Source organism: Metopolophium dirhodum, chromosome 1 (assembly GCF_019925205.1).
Source record: "Metopolophium dirhodum isolate CAU chromosome 1, ASM1992520v1, whole genome shotgun sequence".
Classification (NCBI taxonomy): domain Eukaryota; kingdom Metazoa; phylum Arthropoda; class Insecta; order Hemiptera; family Aphididae; genus Metopolophium; species Metopolophium dirhodum.
The window spans coordinates 144,867,023-144,879,447 of record NC_083560.1 but is presented as its reverse complement, the minus strand read 5'-3'; the positions used below and the strand labels follow the sequence as shown (position 1 = coordinate 144,879,447).

At 36.1% G+C, this 12,425-nt stretch overlaps 3 protein-coding genes across 3 annotated transcripts; all 3 read left to right on the top strand.

Moving 5' to 3' along the window:
* The first annotated feature begins 3,746 nt into the window (after positions 1-3,746).
* Positions 3,747-4,550, top strand: LOC132936955 (uncharacterized). The gene has a single exon (XM_061003768.1). The coding sequence runs from the start codon at positions 3,747-3,749 to the stop codon at positions 4,485-4,487; it is 741 nt and encodes a 246-aa protein (XP_060859751.1). The 3' UTR covers positions 4,488-4,550.
* Positions 4,551-9,662: 5,112 nt separating this feature from the next.
* On the top strand, positions 9,663-10,403 carry LOC132933119 (proteoglycan 4-like). Its single transcript, XM_060999445.1, has one exon. It carries the CDS (start codon positions 9,663-9,665, stop codon positions 10,401-10,403), a length of 741 nt encoding a protein of 246 aa, XP_060855428.1.
* Positions 10,404-11,638: 1,235 nt separating this feature from the next.
* Positions 11,639-12,376, top strand: LOC132935386 (uncharacterized). Its single transcript, XM_061001929.1, has 2 exons — positions 11,639-11,861; positions 12,069-12,376. The coding sequence occupies exons 1-2, from the start codon at positions 11,744-11,746 to the stop codon at positions 12,362-12,364; spliced, it is 414 nt and encodes a 137-aa protein (XP_060857912.1). The 5' UTR covers positions 11,639-11,743; the 3' UTR covers positions 12,365-12,376.
* The last annotated feature ends 49 nt before the right edge of the window (positions 12,377-12,425 follow it).

Genomic DNA, 12,425 nt, shown 5'->3' with positions numbered 1-12,425 from the left:
ATGTTATCCACGAATTTTGACTTGAATCAAAACCCAACCATTTAACAAACATTTTATTCCCAACTTTTTTCACAATACGTTCAATAAGAAAGGTGTTTGGAAAATTAGTTAATTTAATTTCCTATTCATAAAAACCACCTAAGATTATATTGTTTGATTCATCCTTTAGTTGATAAGTTACTGGATTTGTCTGTAAAACTTTTGAAACTGTAAATATTTCCGTTGTCCAATTCGGGGTATATCCTTTACTAAATATATGTTTATACTTAGATATTCGTACTTTATCGCTAACTTTAAATTTTGGTTTATACAATGTTTGTAAATTTTTATATGTACTAAATTTAATTCTGTTTGTATCCATTCGAGCTTCATTAGGTGTGCATTTGATTGTTCTATGTTTTGTATTATTATAGTTATTTATAATTTTTGATATTGTATTATACCAATTCCATGTACCTGTTGCAGTGAAATGTTTATATATATTATTTTTAAGTGTTTGTATCACACGTTCTGCGATTGAACATTTAATAACACTGTATGAACTGTAATGTTTAATTTTATATTTTTTCATTAAATCTTGAAATTGAGTATTATAAAATTCTGTACCATTATCTGTCTGTAAAAATTTCGGATTAGCTTTTTTCAATATATTAACCATTCCTTTTGTACATTCTTTTGCTGATTTATTTTTCAGCGGTTCCACAAATACATATTTGCTATATGTATCTATAACAACTAATATAAATTTAAAACCGTAATTTTTTTTAGAATGAGATTGCATATCCATTAAATCAGCTTGCCATAGGTCGTCAATAAACCGTGTAACCACACTACGTCTAGGAAATATTTTTCTCGCTGGTCGATGTAGCTCATTAGCTATACCCTCTAAGGTCGTCATTATGCTATAATATTTCTCTCACGCAGTTCTTCTAAAATAGATATGATTTCGTTATTAACACCAGTATTACCAACACTTTGCGATGATGTCAAAAGATTTAATCTAGTTACTAGCTCATTCGGATCGTCATAATAAACTAATTGGGTTTGAGGTAAGACATCTTTATATAAACCACTACCTGTCTTAGGATCAGGTGATGAAGTAAAATTAATCATATCTGTAGACATACGATCTGAAGGTGAAAAACTGCTTGCTGATTGATTAAAATCAAATGGATCATTTTCTTGTGTTATTTTTCTACGTTTAGCGTTTAATAAGCCAAAAGGACTAGAAGGTAAAGTATTGTTAAATGATTTTAAGTTAATTCGTGGAGTTGTATTCTCATTAATTTTATCTATTTCTTCATTAAACTGTTTTCCCTCCATTTTCATTCGATCATACAACGGTTTTACAACAGTCACCCATTTATGATACCTTGAGGTTCTAGGTTTTCCATCTGCTTTTAAATGGACTCCAGAAGTTTTCAAAATATTGTAATAAGATTCTATATCTTCTATAGTTGTTTTTTTTGGTTCCTTCTCACATAATAAAGACCATAAACCTGGTGTGAATTTATAATATTTATTAAGCAGCAGTAATTTACCGTGACTAAAAGTTACAGAATGTTTTCCTATTTTATATGAATCACTATTTTTATCATAATGCATACCATAGGATTTATCATAACGTATTGATTTAGGACGGTTATTTAAAAAATTTTCAAATGGTGAATTTAATTCGTTATCATCATCATCTTCACTAGTGCATGAGGTTTCTGATTTATTTTCTAGTACAGTTGACTGTGTGTTACATATTTCATTTTGTTTTGCATGTGTACTCAATGGTTCAATTATTGGTTTAAATGCCTCACGGAAATAGTTTTCAGAATCTATAACACCACGTTTCATTTCCATTATTTTTCGTTTAATATTTTTTTTTGATGTTATTAAATTTTCCAATAAAACTTTTTGTTTGTTCATTGTAAATAATAAAAGTACTATACCTGTATCGTATGACTGTCGATAACACTATGTAGATAATAACTGTGTGACGGTATATTTATATAGGTATAAATATGTAAAATTATTTTATTTTAATGAACGTATGAAACCCACATCTATACCTTCCTTCATTCATTTCCCGAGTTTTATCGATGACCATAAACCCATAATCACTATGATTCCAACATAAATGAGAAATTTTACGAAATTCTGAGAAATCCATATCTGTAGACGAATGATCGTTGAATATATGTCGTAAATTTGTATCATCTTGTTTAAGTATCATTAAGAAGTTTGCGTTATCTCTTACTAGCTGTTTTGATATTTTAGAATATGTCTGTGCTAAATAAAATACAGAGCTAGCACCTGAATGTCTGCCCATGCTAAAGTATTCTCTGATTACGGATTGTGGACCACATATCACATCATCAAAAATGATAATTGAATTTTTTTTGGTTAAGTTTGGTTTTATAACCTTATCAGCGTTTGTAAATATGAAAAAATTAGCACCTTTTATATCATCTATTATTTTTTTCAGTAAGACATATTTTTCCTGATTAGAGGTTTTCGAGTATAAATAAATATTTTCAAATCTTAACCCGTTTGCATGTGTGATCAGATTATACATTATATTTGTTTTTCCTGAGCCACTGGGACCAACTAGTATAGCACGTATAGTATCAGGTAATAACGAACCATGTCTTGATGGTTTTTTTACTACCTGAACATCTACATTTATTACATCTAATTTATCTTTCTGTTCAATCAAATTCATATTATTTTCGTATAAATACTCTAGATTTTTTAAATTTATAACCAGTTATAGATGGCGTGTTCAACTCGTAAGTACAATTCAAACAAGACTGGTAAAGGATTTGTAAACTCCCTTATAAATAGTCTCCCGTTCGAAGCTCATATTTCAGGATATCAGTATTGTGGTCCTGGTACGAAATTAAAAAAGAGACTAGATCGTGGTGATAAAGGAATAAACCCATTGGATGCTGCTTGTCGTGACCACGATATTGTGTATGCAACAAGTAAAAATTTAGACGATAGACATAAAGCTGATAAAGTGTTAGAAAATCGAGCTTGGGAAAGATTTAAAGCAAAAGATACACCTAGAAAAGAGAAATTAGTTGCGTACGCAGTAACAAACGCAATGAAAGCTAAAAGAAAAATAGGTATGGGTTGCAAACGGAAACGTGCTATAAAAACAAATTGTATACTAGCAGCGAAAAAAAAAAGAATCTCAAAAAAAAAGAATGGTGGTAAAAGGTTGATTTTAGTACCGAGACAATCAGGAGGTGCAATTCCCTTAATACCTATATTTGCAGGATTGTCAGCACTTGGTAGTTTGATGTCTGGAGGTGCTAGTGTGTATAATGCGGTTCAAAATTCAAAAAGAAAAAAAGGCAGTGGTTTGAAATCAAACAAGAATAGGTTAAGGAAAAAAAACTGATGATCACGCTACCTGATAGACCGCTTTCGTCTCAAGATATTATAAAATATATCGGAAAGTTGAAAATCAATCATTTCCGTGGTGTCTTTTCACGTGATAACTTACCTAAAAAACCACATACGATTGAATGTGGTATATTAAACTTGGATACATCTTCAGGCGACGGAAGCCATTGGGTAGCGTTTTATAAAAATAAGGACAAAGTTGTATATTTTGATAGCTTTGGTGATTTACCACCACCAATTGAATTACAACATTATTTCAGACAGTTCAAAATAGTATACAACTATTCCAACTATCAAGACTTCAATACATTTAACTGTGGTCATTTATGTCTTGAATTCTTGCAATGCATGAATCTATTACATTAAATCTGACTGGAAATTCAACTGTATTGTCGGCAAATTATTTTCCATCTCTAAACGTTTACGAGGATTCAGAAATAGCTTTGTTATCTTTGCAAACGTACAATTCATTTCCAAATATTATAAATCCAACTAATAACCGGCTGAGAATAAAATCAATTCCTCCAGATAGAATAGCAAAAATTCAATTTTTTGTACCAGTCGAATGCCGTGACATAGAAGATATTAACAAATATATGGTAGAAGAGTTATCTCAAGTTAATAAAGTCTACGGAACAAAGCTGACATTCAGTGTACGTATTGATCCTGTCGATTTTAGAACGTATATAAAATGTAATGGAATACTAAACTTTGAGCATCCGTATAGTATAGCACCTGTTTTTGGGTATAGAAAGAAAGTTTGTGGACCGTTTCATGAAGAACATCGATCGGATAAAGCTGCAAATTTAAACACAATTAATTCTATAAAAGTAATGTGTAATATAGCACATGGGTCATTCAACAACCAACTTCAAAACCATTCGATATATGAGTTTTTCCCAAGTGGGAGAAGAGGAACAAAGGTTGTTCAATCTCCGGTAAACCTTATATATTACAGATTAAACAAAACAGATATTAATTCAATTACTGTTCAGTTAGTTGACCAAAACAATAATCCAATTGACAATTTTAACGAAACGTTAACAGTTGTTCTGCATATTAAACGTCACGGATCTCATCATTAAATTTATATCTTAGATTTTGTAATGTATGAGTCAGTTACTTTAAGTTTAACTGGGAATGCTACCATATTATCTGTAAATTATTTTCCGCCTATAAACCTTTACGAGGACTCAGAAATAGCTTTGTTATGTTTACAGTCATTTAATTCGTTTCCAAATATTAATGATAATAATAATAAATTTTCTATACAAGTAGCTGAGAATGAAAACAATAATGATCCTATGATATGTTTTATTACATTGGAAGAGGGTTGTTATGAAATTGAAGATATTAAGCAACGAGTTAAGAAGCAAATAGATGACTATAATAGTAAAAACTTAACCAATTTAACATTCGACATTACAGTTGATCCTAACGATTTCAGATCGTATATAAAATGTAATGGGATACTACACTTTGAGCATCCGTATAGTATAGCACCTGTATTCGGTTTTGAAAAACGAGTATATAAGCCACACAATGAAATTCTTCGATCGGAAAAAGCTGTAAATTTAAACACAATTAATTCTATAAAAGTAATGTGTAATATAGCTCAAGGATCATTCAACAACCATCTTCAGAGTCATTCGATTTATGAGTTTTTCCCAAGTGAAAGGACAGGGTTGAAAGTAATTCAGTCACCACCAAATTTAATATATTACAAATTGAATAAAACAAATATTGATTCGATAACCGTTCAGTTAGTTGATCAAGATCATAATCCGATTGATAATTTTGGTGAGGCATTGACAATTGTGTTACATATTAAACGTTACGGATCTTGAGATGGGTTTAAAATTCAATATAAACCCACTACTTCGGATCAGTACAACTAGTCATAAGACTAAAGTGCTACCAGCAACATCAAATCAAATAAAAAAATTGACGGTGAAGAATAAAAAAATTTTACAAGCTTTGGGTTATCAATTAAAGCAGAATGCCTGAAAGTGATATTTTGGATATAACTTCACAGTACGAAACGGATTCTAAAATTACAAAAATTGAATATCATTCATACGTACCGTATACAACATCATTTAATAATAATGATGAAATACGTATATCGATCCAGCAAACGGATGTCTATCCATATCTACACGAAAGCTTTATTTTTTGGAAGGAATAATTACTGATGCTACCAAAGTGAAACTAACTAATAACGGTTACTCTTACCTTTTTGAGCAAATACGGTTGGAAATCAATGGGATAGAAGTAGATAGCACGCGTGTTCTTGGAATCACTAGCTCGTTGAAAGGTTACTTATCCGGTACGCCAGACAACTACAATTGCTATGAAAATGCTGGCTGGAATTTTAAAAACGCAACGCAATCAGAAAATGATAAAGGTGAATTTACCGCTTGTATTCCATTAAAATATTGGTTAGGATTGTTTGAAGACTACAAAAGAATATTAGTGAATTCTAGATTGGAATTAATATTAACCCGAAGTCATAGTGATTTAAATGCTTTACAAGTTAAAAGTGGTGCAACTGCCACTGAAGGTAAAGTCACCTTAAATAAAATAGTCTGGAAGGTCCCACATATAACGGTCGATGATGAAGAAAGGTTGAAATTATTGAAACTTATAGAAAAAGAAAAAAGTTTGTTTATCCCTTTTAGATCTTTTGAAACTTTTGAATATCCTGAACTCGGGACCACTAAAAAAGTTGTGTGGAATTTGAAAACTGCTTCAAAATTAGAAAAACCACGATTCGTCGTAATTGGATTACAGAAAGGACGCAAAAATGTGTTATCAAAAGATTGTAGTATATTCGATCATTGTAATCTAACAAACGTTAAAGTATTTCTGAACTCAATAGCTTATCCATACGATAATTTGAATTTAGATTTTTCGAAAAATAATTTCACCTTATTGTATAATATGTATACATCGTTTCAAGAATCGTACTATGAAAAAAGTATTCGTAACCCGATATTGAGTCCTTCTACTTTTGTAGCAAACGCACCAATTATAGTTATCGATACTTCAAAACAGAACGATTCAACCACAGCCTCAGCAGTGGATGTTCAATTGGAAATCGAAGCTTCAGATTCGCTTACAGGTGTAACTGCTTATTGTTTATTAATTCATGATCGTATTGTAGAATATGTACCTTTTACTAGAGAAGTAAGAAAACTTGTGTAAATATATTTTAGAATTAATTTACAATAATAAAAAATCTGTTATTACATAACTTGTGTTCTGTATTTTAAATAATTATTCCATTTTAGTAATAAGGTTTGTTGAGAAAAAAACCATTTAGCATGTACACTGTAAATATTTGGACAAAACTGACTTTGAGTGTGCAAACTCTTCATAATTTTTACACGGTAAAATTATTGTGTCCAAGGGGGACATCCTCCCTTGAACGGTGTGAAATTACCGTGTAAAAAGTGTACAAATTCTTCATAATTTTTACACGGTAAAATTATTGTGTCCAAGGGGGACATCCTCCCTTGAACGGTGTGAAATTACCGTGGTGACACAAAAAGTAGACTGTGAACATACAAATGTATACTACTCTGCTAAAAGACCCGTCCCCAATCGCGCTCAAACCATACCCATATCCGCAGCAGAAACAAACTGCTATCGACGATATGGTACGCGATATGGAAGTCCAGGGGCTCGTAGAACCAAGCACCTCACCATGGGCCGCACCAGTAGTAATGGCAAAGAAAAAAGACGGAACTTTTCGTCTCTGTGTCGACTACAGGAGGCTTAACGACGTTACGGAATCCGACGCGTACCCTATGCCAGATCTCAACAAAATGATTAGGCAAATGCGGGGCGCGAAAATATTCAGCATTTTTGACCTTAAGTCGGGGTACTGGCAAGTGCCGCTACACGAAAATGCACGAAAATATACGGCATTCCGAACACGTAGAGGTCTATATCAGTTCAGAGTCCTCCCCTTCGGTCTAAAGAATAGTCCAATGACTTTCGTGAGACTCATGAACGAGGTCATGAGGGGGTACCAGGATGATTTCGTACAAGTTTACCTGGATGATATTGTAGTATTTTCAAGGGACGAGTACGAACACCAGGCCCACTTAGACAAGGTTCTCGAGCGGCTCAAGAGGTTTGGACTAACGTGCAACACAAAAAAATGTAAAATCGGTCTACGCGAAATTTCATTTTTAGGGCACATCGTAGACTCGGAGGGCATACAAAAACAACCGGAAAAATTGGTATGCATTGACAATTTTCCGGTTCCCAAAAAGGTTAGGGACGTACGTAAATTTTTGGGCGTGTGCAACTGGTACAACCAGTTCGTAGATAATTACGCGGATACCATAGCACCACTCACTAATTTATTAAAACAGGGAATACGGTGGAAATGGACAGAGGTAGAACAACGCGCGTTCGAAACAATAAAAAACGCGCTAGTCACATCACCAAAATTGTCGCCACCCGATTATAGCAAGCCGTTTTGTCTGCAAACAGATGCAAGCGAAATAGGAGCCGGTGCGGTACTTTTCCAACGGGGTGACAGACCGGAGGAAAGACGCATAGTGTCCTACGCAAGCAAAAAGTTTAGCGAAACGCAAACAAGGTACGCCGCGGTCGAACGCGAGTGCCTAGCGATAATCTGGGTGACAGACAAATTCCGTCCATACCTAGAAACCCGACGTTTCGAACTCCTAACCGACAACTCGGCACTAACATGGTTACACAGGGCTAAAGACAAAAATTCAAAATTAACACGTTGGTCACTACAACTAGCTAATTTAGATTTTAGTACGGTACACGTCCCGGGAATACAAAACGAAGCACCAGATTTGTTATCTCGTGACCCGGCACCGGGCACACCTGTAGACGAAGATCGACTTGAGGAAAAATTGGTAGGGGCGCCCACAGCGCCGACAACCAGTGTTGACCTCGAATCTGACCGAATATTTTCAATGTTCGATAACCACGTTAGTGACGACACACCACTCACCGCGACGACTCTCGAAAAATGGCAGTCCGAAGACGCCACAATCCGCGAAGTAGTCGCCGGTCACAGGTGGGACGGGCCAGCGCGGAACACTAGGAGCACAAAATCGGGAACAAACGCATACGTTTTGTCCGAAGGTCTCTTACGCGTAAACGTAGGAACCCACACACCCGTCGTGATACCAAAAACCAAAGCACAACATGCAATTTGGAGGTGTCACGATCACGTCTTATCCAACCACCCGGGCTGGAAAGAGACGTACCGGGCGGTTCGACAACGGTACTATTGGAAAGGTCAAAAAAACGACGTCAGGTTATATGTCGGTGCGTGCCACGTATGTGCGTGCACGAAACCACTAAACTCACGTCCAAACGACCCAATGCAACCAAGAACCCCCCGTGAACCATGGGAAGTTATCAGTGTCGATCTCATGGGCCCATACCCACGTTCTGGTAAGGGAAAATCGTACATACTGGTAGCAACCGACTGTTTTAGTAGGTGGACCGAGGCTTACCCCTTAGGAACAGCAACCTCTAAAACAATAATCGAAACGTTAGAACGCGAGTTCTTTTCGCGTTTCGGTTACCCCCGCGTGTGTCTCAGTGATAACGGCCCACAGTTTGTGTCAAACGAAATGATGAACGCGCTAGAACGCTGGGGGGCACAGGGTTGGACGACCCCAATCTACCACCCGAGGGCCAACCCAGTCGAACGCCGTAATCAAGATTTAAAAAAAGGGTTACGCGCACAACTAGTAACGGGCAAACATAAATCTTGGGACACGAAACTACCCTCAATCCTATTTTCGATACGGAACAGGTGCAACGAACAGACATGCTACCCACCCGCGGTCCTTGTCCTCGGCAGAGAGTGCAAGAGACCCGGAGACTGGGCGCTGTCTAAAGCGGCGCCGGTACACATCAAAAAAATACAGGAAGAGAGGGTAGAGCGGGAGAAACGTATTTTAGGCAAAAAGGTAGTGGTAAAACCAAGCACGAACACCGGCACACCGGTGAAGTTCGGCAAGGGCGACGTAGTCTACTACAAAGCACACCACTTATCTAAGGCACACAAAGATTTTCACGCCGGTTTCGCACCAAAGTGGTGGGGACCGGTAAGACTGGCGAAACAGGTCGGGAAAGGAGTCTTCCAAACCGACCAACAACCACCGCGGAAAATACATGTGTCATGCTTAAAACGGGCACCGATAGGCCAACATTAAATAAACAATTGTCTGTAATAATAATCATTTACAGACAACATGACCGGCCAACAGCAGGAGAAGTGGCAGCAGGTTGCCGAGCTAATCCAACGGCTGGGGCTGGTATCCGGTGGCCAGGATGAGCCGCGAACAGCCGCCCAGGTCGCGAGGATGACTACCCGCCAACTCCTGCAGGACCCAGTGCGGGCGGCCATCTACAACCGGGGCTGGGCGGACCGTACGACGGACATTCAGCGGAGGTTGCGGCCACACCGACCACCATCAACGTCAACACCCGGCAGCCGCACACCGTCCCTGACAAGGCCACCACCCCCAGCAACGACACCTGCCCCCGTAACACCTGCGGAGCCGGCACCGGTACCCAGGCCAACGGGGGTACTCCCCGGCCCAACGGGAAGGGTGAGGACGGAGGCGCAGCAGGCAAGGAACCGCCGGAAATTCCAACAGCTGAAGGAGAAGAGGAAGGCCAGGGAAAGCGAGGCAAGCCAACAACGTCGGCTTGCCAAGCAACCCGCGCCAACCTCAGAACCGGAAGCAGCCGGCACGCCTCCGACCAACCCTACACCGATGGAGGTTGACAAACCGGCCTCCAAGGACGGCAAGTCCGAGGAGCCGGGACAACCCACCAGCCAGGAGTCGCCAGACCAATCGGAGTCCACGGTAGAAATTACCGAGACAGATTGGCTGGTGGCGTTCGAGGGGATGCCAGAGTTGGACGAGCACCACTCGAGTAGTATACATTTGTATGTTCACAGTCTACTTTTTGTGTCACCACGGTAATTTCACACCGTTCAAGGGAGGATGTCCCCCTTGGACACAATAATTTTACCGTGTAAAAATTATGAAGAATTTGTACACTTTTTACACGGTAATTTCACACCGTTCAAGGGAGGATGTCCCCCTTGGACACAATAATTTTACCGTGTAAAAATTATGAAGAGTTTGCACACTCAAAGTCAGTTTTGTCCAAATATTTACAGTGTACATGCTAAATGGTTTTTTTCTCAACAAACCTTATTACTAAAATGGAATAATTATTTAAAATACAGAACACAAGCCTTATTATAAAACTGAAATTATAATTACTAAATATTACTATATATTCACATTTTTTTTTCATTTAGGTTGGTTTCACTGTAATTTATCTAATTAATGAATGTCTATATTTTTTTTTAATTTATATACTTTTGAGTTATAAGCTAATCGTTTTTTATATTCAGTCGTCAATGATCCGCCGTTTACTCAAGTTGTGTCTCATTTTACTTTATTTTCTTAAAATTTCATTAAATTGTTTTTCAATTTATAAATTTTTTTCAAAAATGAACTTTCAAAAATGTTCAAATGATTTTCAATCATTAGTTTATCGTATACGAAATAATCCGGCTGCAGTTCATCCAGAATTTTCTTCGTTTTCATCAAGATTTAAAACATTCAAATTATTCCCAAAAAATACTTTTCAAAATAAATATACATTGTCTGAATGTGGCTTAAAATATTCAGGAGTGGATGATGTTGTAGAATGCTTTTGTTGCGGACTTATTCTTCATAACTGGGAAAGGCTGGACGATCCATGGATTGAACATTGCAGATTCAGCCCAAGGTGTTTATTTGTGTTATTAATGAAAGGTAATCAATATGTTCAAAACATATTAAGTAAATATTGTAAAACCGAACATATTTGTAATTGTGAAACTGGGTCATACGATACCGTTTGTTAATCATGTTTTTTTATTATATTATGTTATAGTAAATGAAAATAAATGTTGATTTTTTAAAACAACTTATATGTGTTAATATTTGATTTAATATCTCGTGAACGTATAGCCTAGTGGGTTAGCGCGTGTAGCAATAATTTAAATGTTTTCAGGTAACAGGTAAGTATATGTAATTCTCCCCTCTACTACATGCAGTAGCCGACTATGCTATACGTTCACATTTTTTGCATTTTTTTTTTTTTTTATCTATCAAGTTTAGTATATAATACGCTTGCAAAGTAAAAATGCTTTCAGTTCAAAGTATATCCCTCATCGGTTATATTACATCAAATTTTTAAAAAAAATAATTACGTTTATAGTTTAAAGGTTTTTTAATTATTAAAAAGAAAAGAACTTTAATTTGTTATGGGTCTACCGGTAATTGTGTCAAAATCGGTATTTGACATACGTCCATTTGGTAAGAAGAGTGTTACGGTTGGACTATTAATCAGCAAACAAATTTCAATTATTGTGTTATTAGAGTGTAAGTTAACGAAAAAAATTATTACATTAAATTTAGAGCAATGGTGTACGCTCATGTCTGAATCTAATTACATTTCAATTACTAACAACTTACATACCAGGTGTAGACGTGTAAAAATTACTGAGAACTTTACATATTCAATTAATGTGAAGCAGAGTTCAATAACCTTGCATATAAATGATGATTATATTACACTCTCGCATATAGATTTCTGCAGACTAAAACAACTTCAACATTGTGTCGACCTTTATATCGCAGAAAAACAGAAACGTCTACCGAGTTTTCAAACAACATTCGATGCAGCTTACGAACTGATTAAAAACGATGTCCGTGGTTTGCCCATCAGTTGCCAGAGAAACGAATTCACAAACCAGTATATACAGAACTATGATTTTAGTTATTATTCTCATCTACAAAACGATGACACTTCATTTTTGTATGAGATTTTACAATTTCATTTTAATGTAATGTCTGACATGATTTTACAGGACTTAATAGTATGATATAATACAAATTCATTTATATTTATGTATTGTTTTTTTATTAAATAAATAAAAATATTTT